This window comes from Hevea brasiliensis, chromosome 16 (assembly GCF_030052815.1).
Source record: "Hevea brasiliensis isolate MT/VB/25A 57/8 chromosome 16, ASM3005281v1, whole genome shotgun sequence".
Classification (NCBI taxonomy): Eukaryota; Viridiplantae; Streptophyta; class Magnoliopsida; order Malpighiales; family Euphorbiaceae; genus Hevea; species Hevea brasiliensis.
This window is the reverse complement of record NC_079508.1, coordinates 58,729,889-58,744,034: the sequence shown is the minus strand read 5'-3', so window position 1 is coordinate 58,744,034 and position 14,146 is coordinate 58,729,889. Positions and strand designations below refer to the sequence as shown.

The 14,146-nt window shown below is 35.7% G+C and overlaps 1 protein-coding gene and 1 pseudogene across 3 annotated transcripts; one reads left to right on the top strand and one right to left on the bottom strand.

Moving 5' to 3' along the window:
* The first annotated feature begins 4,413 nt into the window (after positions 1-4,413).
* LOC110651265 (fructose-bisphosphate aldolase 1, chloroplastic-like) lies at positions 4,414-6,606 on the top strand (annotated as a pseudogene).
* A 425-nt stretch (positions 6,607-7,031) lies between these two features.
* Positions 7,032-14,009, bottom strand: LOC110651262 (probable serine protease EDA2). Of its 3 annotated transcripts, XM_021806536.2 has the most exons (13): positions 13,575-14,009; positions 13,262-13,387; positions 12,831-12,986; positions 11,625-11,807; positions 11,306-11,422; positions 11,137-11,190; positions 10,987-11,058; positions 9,327-9,532; positions 8,984-9,078; positions 8,462-8,536; positions 7,824-7,907; positions 7,410-7,508; positions 7,032-7,310 (listed from the first exon to the last, which is right to left on the bottom strand). In XM_021806536.2, exons 1-13 carry the CDS (start codon positions 13,743-13,745, stop codon positions 7,300-7,302), a joined length of 1,449 nt encoding a protein of 482 aa, XP_021662228.2. In that variant the 5' UTR covers positions 13,746-14,009; the 3' UTR covers positions 7,032-7,299. The 3 variants fall into 3 exon arrangements, with proteins under 3 accessions (XP_021662228.2, XP_021662227.2, XP_021662229.2); XM_021806535.2 differs by having other exon boundaries at positions 7,032-7,508; positions 13,575-14,006; XM_021806537.2 differs by having other exon boundaries at positions 7,032-7,508; positions 12,831-12,990; positions 13,575-13,722.
* Positions 14,010-14,146: the final 137 nt, after the last annotated feature.

Below are 14,146 nucleotides of genomic sequence, written 5' to 3'. Positions count from 1 at the left end.
GGATATTTTAGGAAATTATTAGTAAGGTCACACATATTTTAAGTACAAAAATGAAGAAATTATAACAAAACGTCGTCCGTGTAATAATTTAAATAACCCAATGAATTTTTGAACCCAAAATTTCAATAAATTCCATCACCCTATTTAATGTAGTATGATTTTGTTTTCTCTAAAAAAATGTAGTATGATTTTTGCATTTTTGAAAAGTTACGTTTGGTTGATTAGTAGTTGGGCATGTGTTAGAGATTAATTGGTCATGTATAAACCTCAATTGAATAGAACAGACGCCAGACCAAAAAACAAAAAGTGTATAGTGGTCCTCGATAAAAATTTCATGTCCTATTTGTAGTGGGAAGTAGCTTTGGCAATGTGGTAGGGGAAAGAACAAAGGAAAATGGCATGGTTTTGGATAGAGGAGATGTAGAAGATGACAAAAGGTTTTCATGACGAGGGAGATGCTGCATTGCATTTGCATGAGCCTGTTTTATAGAAAAATGATGCCACTTCTTCAATTGTGGGGAACACGATTTGCCTTGTAGGCTAACAAATAATATAAGCACTTGAGAATTTCTCTAGTTGTTGTGTTTTAGACTTCTAGAAAGCTCATTTGGCTCCAAAGCTGTGCGTTAGTGGACATAATTTAAGAGCCCAAACTTACTATTATTTATTTATTTATTCACATTGAAATATCATTTTATTATTATTATTATTATTATTATTATTATTATTATTATTTTATAAATTTCATGTATACTCGGCTTTCACTCGAAGTGTCTTGGTTAGGTGCCTGGCAATGGAATTTTTCTTATCCGCCGTTCAAATCATAAACGACGTCGTAATGTCAGCACCCCTCTTCCATATTATTCGGCGGGATGCAAAGCTCACAAGTCGCACCGTGATAAATGATCACAGGTGCATCTATCACCGTTGCTCTATATCATATACTCTCACTGTGAGGGGTCCCAATCGCATCTCAGGATCTCCAACCAAAAGGAAAAACTCGACTCCGAGTCGGGCCTATTTCGCTTTTCAATTAAGCAGCAAGGTTCAGCGTTCTTTATTGGGTAAATTATAACTATGTAGACTGTACTATTTCCAGTTATCTGTAATTGTTCTTTATTAGGTAAATTATGCTTCTCGATTGTTTCTTAATTTTGAGTATTGCTGTTTCTAGTTAATTTTTAACAATTCCGTAGAGTAGCAGAGATTGAATAAGACAGGATTTTTCTAATGCCAACTTCAAGTTTCCTGATTACATCTTGTTGCCATTGCATTTGTAATGCAGCAATCCTGTGAATTGATTGCTTAAATTGGCTTGTGTTCCCTTTTTGTAGCAGTGTCAGAATGACTGTGTCTGGACTAACGGGTAGTCCCTCAAGGTGTCGTCTCTGGATAACTTTAAATGGCCCAGGGTCATTTTGCAGGCGAACCTAAAGATAAACCAAACTTTCTTCGTCTACATAGGTATTTTTTAAGTTTGTTTTGTCAAGTATTAAACTCCTGTATCAGGAATTTTCTTGTAATTGTTGTTTTCTTGTCCCATGGGATCACACAGATGCTATCGGGTTGGTTCTGTAAAATGATGCAACCCACCTGCTCAACTGTGCAATGGATGCTTCCTGTAGCGGTGACACGACAGATGATCAACCTGGTAATATTTACTTCTTGATCATTTGAAGATCATGTATTCTGTCTCTAGGACTTTATTGCTGAATTCTTCTTAATTGTTAATACAAAGACTTTTCATTTAGAAGTAAATCACCTGCATTCCCACCTGTCAAGTTTGCCCATAGTTTCAGGTTAGTAAGTTTTTTTTTTTTTGAGAAAATTATGCTTCCATCCTACCAAATTCTCAGTATGTGTTGAAATCTACCCAAAATATGCAAATATTGGTTCCAAATTTATAAATGAAATCCTTCTCATCACTGGTATATCTGTCTTTTCTAACTAATAGAATGTGCATTTTTTTAACCTTAATATTTTTTGAAACATTCTTAAACTTAATATAATCACAACAGCATTAATTTTCTGGTAACGGTAATAAAGTCATTACATCAATTTTCAGTCACACAATTAAATAAATGGATGGGATTTTAATTTTTAGATAACATTATCCTGAACCCAAGGGATGGGTATGTAAATTTATCCAAGTAAATTATTAGCATATTCTTTACTATCATAATTCAGTAGTTTATCCTAATGGATGATGAGTATGTTGAAACATGATGTTTGTCTACTTCACAAGGGACTTTGATATCTTCAAACTAGAGATAACCATGGAGTTATTAGCCTATATTCCACATGTGAATTCATAGTCTTGGTCCCTAGAAGTGAGTGGCAGGAGGAATTGTGGGCGAATATTGTGTTCTCAAACATTTAGAATGTCATTGTCAGTAGAAATTATGAGCTTCACTCGTGATGGTTTTTGTTAAGCAGTTATTGGAAATTGTTAAAATTGAATAGACTAGCTTTCCATTTACATGGAAAAATTTTGCTAGAAAATTGCTCTAGTTTTCACAAACAAACAGGCCATAATCTTTTCAGTTTCTTTGGAAGTCCAAATTCTTGGAGGACTACGAATAGTTCTGGAAGTCCAATGTTTTAATGATTTTGGGGAAGTCTATAAATACTCACGCATATTATTCACTTCTTCAATCAGTAAACATTTCAACTTTTGTGTTACTTTAAATTGATGCAATTCAACTCTAAAGTGCAATGCTTAAGAGAACCTGGGTGTAATGCCAAAGGACTTCAAAATGTGATGCTTAGTATCTTTTACAATTTTCCTCTATTTGTCACTGCAACCAGATTTGAAACTTGCAAACAATAGCAGATTTCAGCCTCCCAAATTTAGTCTCAGCTTTTTGTTTGAGTTCCTACCCTATTCATAGCTTTTAAATTGACTCAAACCAGACCTAGATGACAACACTACGAGGTGTCTTTTGTCAATAGTTCTAGAAAATAACCTCTCATTTTCTCTTAAAATGCATTGTTATATCTTCTTTGCTGTTCAAACCTGAGCTATAGGATAATAAAATCTTCTGAATCACAAGTTTGTTACTATGATGCAGTGATGGAGCTTTTATTTTCTCATGGCTGTTGGGAATCTTCTTGATGTTATCTGTGATTCCACCATTGCCTTCTATTAAAGGACTCTGTGATTTTTGAAGCTACTTCGTTGATAACTTATGTGCTACTCTGGGTTTCATCTTCCTATCTGAAATAACGCCAATTTTCTCCTAGTACAAGATTGAATTGCAAGACCTCAATATTGTTATGAGCGGTCAGTGGTTTATCAATCTCACATTTTTCACTTTAAGTTGCAACATCTTCGCAACTGCAATATTTGTGGAAATGACTGTTTTGCTGTTTAGAGAAAGGATGTAAAACTAGATGAAAGTAAAGATCAGTTTATGCATTTATTTCATGGTTTCTTGCTTTCTCCTTCCATATCTTTATGATTATAATTATTATTTTGTTCTCATCCTGTGGTCTAGCTTTATATTGTGCTTGAAGTAGTGAGTTTCATTGCTTGTTGTGAAGCCACTTGCTTGGTTGGGGGAATCATCTTATGCACGTGCTTCGGATGTGGGGCTAGATTTGCTATAGAAGATCTTTATGGACCAACTTTGGACCCTCCTTCCATGTCTTATCGAGTGATTTGCTCTATGGTCTTCACTTGAGCCACAATTTATTATTTTACAGGCACTGAATTGTGAGATCTTCTAGCGTGATGGCCCCCGGTGTTTCATGCACCACAACCGTAGGTTGTGAATGCTAGCCTTTTGTGTACCATCTTTGACGGCGTCAATTTCATTGTTTCGGTCCATCAATTGCTTTATTTTTGTAGTCAGAACTAATCAATGACTTAATTTCCATTCCATGATGAAGGCTAAATAAATGATGATAGAATAATTATTATTCAATGATGAATAGATAACTAATTTTGAATGAAATCTTAATAATTACTGTGTAGAAAATGATTGTTTAGCAAATTCAATTTTTCTTATTGACATTTTAAATACATAATAATTATGTTAAAATAAATAAAAATAATATGTGTGCGTGCCTGCACACTTTGTTACACATCTTTGTTGGATGTATAAAGACTGCTTTTTTTAAACAAAAAATAATAATAAAAATTGTACACATCTTGCCTTTTGGGTGATTTTATTCCACAGCAGAAAGGCCAAATGAAGAGGAGAAACCTTTCATTAACCTCGAAAAGATCTTAGGGGTAGGGAATTCCAATTTTTTTCCTTTAAAAAATAGGGACAGGACCCAACCACTAATTTTCATACGTGACAAGTAAACACTTGTCATCCTACTTGGCAATCACTGGTTGGTCATTGCATGACAGCCTCAAATTGGATATCACTGGAGAGGATGTACAGCTATAAATGTAGTGAAATCAAGCAAATTGTTTTGTCTTAAAGACGGCCCACAGAGAGAGCTTGAGGGAGAGAAGAGACCATAACAACAACCTTAATATTACAGCAATGGCCTCTGCTTCTCTCCTCAAGATCTCTCCAGTTCTAGACAAGTCAGAGTGGGTCAATGGTAAGACCATTCGCCAACCTTCTGCCTCTGTGGTTAGGTGCCACCAGGTTTCACCCTCTGCCCTCTCTGTCCGTGCTAGGTCATATGCTGATGAGCTTGTGAAGACTGCGGTACGTGTTACTGTATTTATTTGTATTCTCTTCAGTTAGTAGCATCCGGTTTGTTTTATTAAATTTCCTAGGCTTGGTTAGCCTTGTCTTTACGGATGAGGATTATCCGAGTTTCAGTCTTTCTATTTATTTAATTTAAAATTTATCACCGAAAAAAAGAAAGGGTATCTCGCTATAGCCGCTATTGTTATCTCAGTTCATTAGCTTTCATTGATTTTTTGTCTTTTAAATAAAATTACTTGGCAATCCAAATGGTCGATACTGCTAAGATTTAAATTAGAACTTTACTTGTTGGTACAACTTGATGATTAGAAATGGTTTAGATGCTTATTCAAGTCTTAATCAGCAATAAATTTCAGCTCTGTCACAAGAAACAAATTCCATTAACTGAAATGAGATGGGAATTGTTGAAATGTCTGTAGAAAACAATTGCATCTCCAGGCCGTGGAATCCTGGCCGTGGATGAGTCAAACGCCACTTGTGGAAAGCGTTTGGCCTCAATTGGGCTAGAGAACACTGAGGCTAAACGCCAGGCATATAGGACCCTGCTTGTTACTGTCCCTGGCCTTGGCCAATATGTTTCTGGTGCTATTCTCTTTGAGGAGACTCTCTACCAATCTACCGTCGATGGAAAGAAGATGGTTGATGTGCTTGTTGAGCAAAACATTGTTCCTGGCATCAAGGTTGACAAGGTAAGTTTCCTATGACTCAGAAAACTTTGTCTGTGATTGTGGTTTGACAGTTTGCTAGGAAACTGAGAGCTGGGTGATGGATGGGTACTACAGGGTCTGGTTCCTTTGGCTGGTTCCAATGATGAATCTTGGTGCCAAGGCCTTGATGGCCTTGCCTCCCGCTCTGCTGCTTACTACCAAAAGGGTGGTATGCATCCTTATCCTTCTCTCAACTGTTCTTTTGAATTTCTTTTATCCGCTAAATGAGATTTTCTAATCTAATACAAAAGATGTAATGTGGTGAGCATTCCCAATGGCCCATCTGTTCTTGCAGTAAAGGAAGCAGCCTGGGGTCTGGCTCGCTATGCTGCAATTTCTCAGGTAATCATAAGAAAAAATCAACTGTCTTCTGATTTTTCAACTTTAGCCTCAGGATAGTGTTCTTTGATTGGTTTTCATTTCTGCAGGACAATGGCTTGGTCCCAATTGTAGAGCCTGAGATCTTGCTTGACGGTGACCATGATGACAGGACCTTTGGATAGCTCAGAAGGTTTGGGCTGAGGTGTTCTACTATCTTGCTGAGAACAATGTCATGTTTGAATGCATTCTCCTGAAGCCCAGCATGGTCACTCCTGGTGCAGAGTGCAAGGATAAGGCCACACCTCAACAGGTTGCTGATTACACTCTCAAGCTCCTCCACCGAAGAATTCCCCCATCTGTCCCAGGAATCATGGCAAGTGATTAAACATGTTCAAACATAAGTGGACCTAGAGTACATCATATACATACATTCCAATCTGAAGTGGAGGCAACCCTGAACTTGAATGCAATGAACCAAGCTCCCAACCCATGGCACGTATCGTTCTTATATGCAAGAGCCCTTCAAAATACTTGCCTGAAGACATGGGGAGGTAGAGATGAGAATGTGAAGGCTTGTCCGAGCAAAGGCCAATTCTCTTGCTCAGCTTGGAAAATACACTGGCGAGGGGGAGTCTGAGGAAGCCAAAAAGGAATGTTTGTGAAGAGCTATGTTTACTAGGTGGTATAGAAGAACTGATGTTGATGAGGATAGTTCATAATCAAGAGGGAAAAATCATTATGTATTCTTGTAGCCTATGGAGACTGCTTTTGTTTATAGGATGTTCATGTTTTTGAGGATGCGTGTATAGATTGTCTTTGTAATGCAATTGTTACCTGGGACTTCATCGGGGTAGGGTACCTAAAAAAGCAATGCATGAAATGTGCAGTTCCAAATGTTTATGGAAGTTTCTGTGGTACAAGTGGACTTTTAGTAAGCTTGGAAATGCAATACAGTTAACTGAAAATAAAAAAGGGGAGAGGCCTTTTACCCCTTAATTATTAAAGTTAATACAACAAAGTACATTTTTACCACTAGACTATAACCACTGTGATGTGATTCAGAAGTTCATTCCAATTTCCAAACAAGGACTTTTCACCCGCAAATAGCTGGTTAAAGCCATAAAGGAGTCTGACCTAACTGCAAATACCCATTGTTTTGACAGAATCCTGCAACGTATAAGACATGCTTCCGACGAAAAATCTATTGTACTGTATTAAATCCCTAAGCTGGTTCTAATATATCGTGGGTAATCCTGGAGCTGAGTTCTATACATATGATCAGCAATGAGAAAAATAAATGCAACACATAAATGATGTTGTGCAGTATTGGTTGGACGGAAAGCCTCAAGGATCAATTAGAATGGCTGTTTCTGGTTCCTGGGAGGCACCAGAAATGATTACTTGAACAGGAATTTTGATTGTAAAGATTATATGGACATGCAAAAGGTCCGCCTAGAAGTGTTCTTTCATTCTGCACCATAACAACACCTAAACAGGGTGCTCTGGAAATCTAATCAAATTCCTTTATAGAGGAAATGATACATAAGTCCATAACAAAACCTACGCTACAGAAGTCTGCTTGAATTCCTTCAGATGAGCTACTTAACATCTGCCGAGAAGTTAACACACGAGATTCAAAGGTTAGTTAATTGACCAATAAACATATTTACGGATCCCTGCTCTATATTGTATCATATGTAATTCCTACCACTGGCATGGCACTCAGACAGCCACAAGTCTATTTGTTCAGTGACCTGCTGCCTTACTTTGTGAACTGCTTCTGGGGAACTGCAGTTCTGGGCATTACCTGAAATGAAATAACTATTTGAGAAGACTGAAGAGCAAACAATCATTGTTGAAGTTGAAAAAATTCAAGGATATAGACTCTAGCGTATTTTGAAGAATGCTAGTAACATGGTGTTACAGATAAAATTTACAGCTGAGATATTGTCCAAATCTTCTAAGAGCCATTTGAAAGAGAAATGGCTTCTAGCAGCCAACAAAGTTTTAAGTATGATTTTTTTTTTTTTTGAGAACCCATTTATGATCCTGTGCCAAACTTTCAATATAAATTATACATACCTTTATTTAAAAAGAAAAAGAGAAGGAAAGCTATACATACCTTCAAGGCTCAAAGGAGCTTGGGGACATCCTCGCAAATCAGTACCATGACCACAATTATGACAAGTGATTACGTATGAAGGCACTGTACAGTTCAAAAGAAATTCTCAATCAACATGTATGAAAATAAACTGATTTTCCAAATATTAGTGTGTCACGTGATGTTGCATGGCGGTTCTGCATTTCATGATCCTTAGATAATTCGTGCAACTTATCTAAAGGTCATAATAACAGTAACTCATACTGAGCATTAGATAAGAAGGAAATATCAGGGATAATTAAAAAAAAATTGCATCTAAGGGGTAATATAGAATAGCTCAGGCAGAAAATCAAGTAAAATAGTATCTAATCAAAGTTCAAGTATGCAGCAAAAGTGTGATTACACAACTCAAGAACTTATGAAGCATCGGTCCAATAATTGAAAATTTCATATGATGACAAGGTGGACTACAAATTGATCTGAATAAAGGCACTTTATACATAACATTAAGACGCATGACACTTCACCATTGCTGTTGTTGAGTTGAGCAAAATAATGAGAAATATAAATTTTCCCATCAAGATAATGCCTACTCCACACCCCTTTTCTACTTTTCTTTCCCAGGGATTAGATTCTGAAACCAGTCATCAGAAACTTACTATCAGGAGATGAAATCTGTTTTGATGCATGACGCCAAGGATCTTGGGAACCATTTGTAAAAACAATTTTGGAGCCTGCAAATATACAAAAGCTATACATAAATGAAAGTTTGATGGTGGTTTCATTAAGGCAACAATATAGAGAAGATCAGCAGCATATTTATAACTAATCATTTTGTCCCTTAAACGCTATACAATTGTTATCTTCTAAAGCTTCCAGTGCTTCACACTGGATCCTTTCTTTTTGTAGTATTTACTAGTTTATTATTCAGATATATAGCATTATTTCTTCAGCACACAAGAACCTGGTCAAATACCCATGGATTTAATTTTGGTTTCAAAACTTAGCTAATTGTTTGAAAAAAGAGAGAATTTGTAAAGGGGATAGATAGGAAATTGCATCATAAGCAATCTAACATGGTACACTTACTAACATACTTGGTGAGTTATATACATATGGAGATACGCAAAAAAGTTCACAAAAAAAAAAATGAAGCAACTTAAAATGGTCAACATCTGGACCTGCAATTTTTGTGCCCCCATAGTATATATTTGTTACATTAACCTCAGGATAGATGCCCTCTCCAAACACGTTCTTACATAGGTCCAGATGGTATCTGCAACATGAATGACAATTTTGTTGACAGAAAAGGAGCATAGCACATCGAACACTATTATGTCAGATGCTTAATATATATGCTAGATGTATACAGAATCTATATATATATATATATAGCACACACTAGACATATATATATATATATATATATATATATATATATATATATATAGCTAGCACACACTAGACATATACAGAATCTAAACATATATAGGACATATAAAACATGATGGATTAAAAACACGCCTTGTGTCAACTTTTGAGGAGCGAATACTGTCATTTGAGGGTGCCACTTGAAAAAATGCAACTTCAGTGCAAACTTGGAACCACCATAACCGATCAGAACTATTTTCAGTGACAGCAGTGTCTTTCAAAATTTTCTGATTATATGTATGAACGCTGGCGCCAAAACTTCCAATAAAGTACTCTTTAACATATTTTGCATAAGCTTCCTGCAATAGAACTGATACTTCAATTTGACAATAGAAGCATATTCAACAATTAAAGAAATATGGCATCAAGATTCACCAATAAATAGATTATCATTTTAAAAGAGAAAAGGAGAAAAATGATATAATCCTAGTTACAGTAGAAATTACAAGCAGCACAGAACAGAAACTAGTAATTAATAAACTTTGAGCTATCCTATTCCCTAATTACCACCTCAGCACTTCAGTGCATGTTTGGTATAACATAAATGAATATAATATAATCTAAACAAATGAATATTTAGTTCATTGTTCTATTCAACACGCACTTATTACTTAGCCAATAGCCATGGCATTCAAATAATTTAATCCAAGAGAACATTTTTGATAGATTTAAGTTCTCAAAAGATAATTGACACAATTAATCCATTTTGAGCATTGGAATAAACATGATGAGAAATATTTGATGCCAAGATAGGAACAAGTTGGAAATCATAACTTTTTACAGCATCTAAACTGATGTAACGACCAAATTTAAAGAATAATATAAAGAATGCACCACACTATAGCAAGAATCACTTAGTTCACTGCATGATGATCTAATCTGTCATTTAGTTCTTAAGTGGGACATGCCAATGATATATAACATGGTATATGCAAACTATCACTGCAACTTACAGATTAACCCAATCCCCAGTACCAAGATTGTTTCAACGCTCAACTTCTACCTAAGAAACAATATGCAAGAAAACTAGAACCAAGCCCTACATGGTTCATTGGTGAATGAGCAATAAATAAAATTATGACCAGTAAAGGTGCTTTGAAGGTATGCTCTTAGTCACTACTTAAAGAATAGGGTAATTTACAAAAAAGCCCTCTGGTACTTGCCAAAATATACAGTTATAAGCTTAGGTACTCACTTTTCTCAAAGTAAATAGTATGCTCCTTAACTGTTCAAATTTTTTACACAATTTCTTTTTGTTACATTGCAAATTTTTAAAAGGAAAGAAAATTTACAAAGTTTGAACCCTAGACTTGATGTATCACGGGGCAAGCACTCGATGGTCAAATTTCTTACACTTCAATTCTTCTGCTAAAAATGACACTTCAGTCTCCAATTTCTTAGGTGGAATAACCTTTTAGCCCCTGAACATTTAAATGAAACAACCTTTCAATCCCTAGGTTTTTATGTATTTAACACCTTAATCCACTTCAATTCAGGCTAAAGTGAATAATATATGTAAACCTTTATATATGTAATATATGACGACAACTCAAGGATTATAAGATTGTTTCATTTAAAAAATGAGGGATTAAAGCATAATTGAAAAACTGAAGTGCATTGGATTTGAACAGTCAAGGACCAAACAATTAACTATGAAAAAAAAAATTTCAATTGCACATTTTGTCAAATGTTTGAGATATTTTTTCAATTTACCCTAAAAAGAATAATGACAAGAAAAGAAAGAAAGGTTTACCACTAAATCCTCTCCAGCCTTCTTTGCTTCAACAAGAGGGGAGCATAATTTATCGGGATTCCCATATTGAAACTGCAAAATTAAGACACCAACTTAATAAATACAAGATTTGGTAGTAAGCAACAAACTCAAAAAGGAAATAACACCTACCGCTATAACAGCAGCATCTGCCAGGAAATACAGGAAATCACCATCGATTTCAAGCTGCAAAAAAGAAAGTAAGCCTGAGAGAGGAGGAGCAAAAATAAGGACTCATCAAGTCTGTAGTTCATCTCATTGTTCAGGCTCTGAAATTATTATGAAGATAGATGAAGCAAACCTCAGCTGCATCAAATAATGTTTTTACTGCATTTTGTTCTGATGCCAGCCTTTCTTCAACAAGTCGAGTAGTTTCTTGTAATGCAGCTTTACATTTAGCACCAGCTGATTCACCAATCTGGTAAAAAGTAGACACGGACATAAAAGTCTTACAGAAAAGCTGATGCAGAAAAAATTTTCACGATGTAGAACCATCTCTGAAAACAAGGGGGAAAAAGCTAAACACACTACAGAGAGTCAAACTGAAAAAGCAAGCTTGCACAAGGACACCTTAAAAGATATATTTGATGTTTATGCTAAAGAATCAACATTGTGTTCACCTGCTGATCAAATTCAGTGAAGTTGTAAACAGCAAGAACAACAGCAGAACTTGCAAGACTTCCACATGTTAAATGTGGAAACTTAAGACGGAACCACGCACTGAGAGCTCCAGCGTATGATATGCCAAAAACAAACCAGGGATTTTCAACATTTGTTCTATTGAGCTTCAGATTTAAGGATTCCTACACACACACACACACACGAAAAAAAAAAAAAAAAAAAAAAAAAAAGGAAAAAAACCAATTAGCACTAAAATGAAAAATTTGACTGCTCCAATGAAACATCAAATAGCTTTGCTCCTCAAGGACAAAGAAATTAATGAAATCATCTCGGTATAGAAAGCCATCCCAAATTTAGGAATATGGTAAAGTGATGCTTGATGTAGACGTAACATCTTGAAGAACTAGAGTAGTCATTTGTATCTGTTTGGAAACCTTTAAATGCATGACTTCTATTCATTTTAATTCTATTTGCTCAAGTCTCAAGTTTGGAAACCTCTGTAAGTGATAGAATTCAATTCTTGAGGGGCTAAAAAGTGGCATTTTGCAAGAATTCAGTTCTTTGGTTTAGTAGTGGCACGGCACATTATTGAAAAACCAAAAATACCTTTGAAACCAACTCTATTATCTTGAGGATAGGGTAATATAGGAAACTGCTTGAATTCAGTTCACTGTTCAATTATTCCAAATACTAAAATTCAATTGAATTATGCCATTTTAAAAGTTATTCCAAGTATGTGAAAATTCTATCAAAAAAATCAATTGAAGAGGGTGTATGTTCTCATTTAGACATACTCGCAAGCACCCAAATATATCCATAACAATATGGTACACGTGCAGATAAATATGTTTTGAATACGTGTGTGTGTGTGTGTGTGTGTGTGTGTGTGTGTGTGTGTGTGTGTGTGTGTCTGTGCTGCACTTGTAGTTTGTGAAATAAATAAAAATAGAAAATTGGCGAAAAAAAAAAGAAGTCCATAACAAAATGTAGGTATTGATATTATGCTAGGATTGAAGCAAAGAAAAATGCATGACTAAAATAAATCTGACTTTTCGCTTCTTTGCCACATTGGCTGGGTTTCCACATATATTGAGATAGAGAGAGGCCCCAAAGGTATCAATCAGACTCATCACTGATTGCCTTTACCTACATGATAATCTTGAAAATGGGAAAATAAATGTTCAGGAAATTACAACATAACTTGCCTGATAATGCTGACGGAAAATGGCCAAGTCAAAGAGCGCCTGTTTAGATGAAAGATACCTCAAATTCTTTGTCTTAGTTGATTTGAATGGTGTGCTTTTACCATAGTAACGATGCTCAAGTGAAACAACGGCTGCTCCAAACTTTTTAGCCAAAACCTGCCTAAGATAACGAGGTTGAAATTGATTTTTCCTAGCTTACCTACTTCACAACAAGAACCAAAAAAATTCCATTTTTCACAATAAATGTAAAATGCCAGGAATGAATTGATGGTTTGTTAAATGCAGCTGTATACTCAATACCATTTGAAACACTCAATATTGCCCTTCACTGGATTTGAGTAAAACTTCAAAAATCAACTCTAAACGCGATCAGATATTAACAACCAACATACTTGATGCTTTCAGAAAACTTTTCACGCTTAAAAACTTACGCTGAGGTAGTCATTGGCTATGCCGTTGCATGAAGATTCACCACAAATATTCAAAAAAATGGGACCATCTGGAATTCTGAAATAGTCAAGAAATTCATAGTAGCGCTGCTTAAACTGACGGTGATCCTACAAGTACAAAATCAACCAAAAACTGAGCTCAAATCTCCCAATTCAATTGATAATTTATAAACCACATGGAACAAGAATCGATTAATTAGCCGCAAAAAAACAATTGGCCTGTTCAACTAGGATCGATTAGCACATAATTAAGTTGAAAAAAAAAACCCTAAAAAGAGGGAGAAATAGAGTTTACATATGGAGAATAGTGATCGAGAATCTGATTGAACCAGAACTCCTTGGTGGTCAAGTAATCGTTGCTTTCAGACAAGCGCTGAAGCAGCGAACGAGGTACAGGAAAGCCATAGGACACACTCGAGAGAATCAAGAAGAATGAGAGCGACAAAACTATGAAAACCATCCTCATCCTCCACGGTACTTGCTCTCTGCCTGTTCCTAGTCGAGGTAATGCTGACGTTGGTGGTTTGGTTAACTATGGGTCTTTGCTTCGGAATTTCTTAACTAGGACATTGAGTCATTCATCCTAAAGGAGTTGCGTTAACTTTGTACGTTACAAAGTAAATTTTATTTTAGCGTAAATTTTATTATGCGATGCTATCATACCAACATCAAAAGTAAAAGAGGACTTCTGGGTTAGGAGTCTAAGTTCTATATGGGACCAATTTTTCTCTGTGCACATTGCTGCTAAAGCTACAAAACAAATGATCTCTCAGTGAATTCAGTAGTTAATACCCCACGATTAGTCCAGCCTTTATGCTTCTGTAAAAGTCCAAATAGTTAATGCTCAACAGGGCTGTCTCAAGGAAA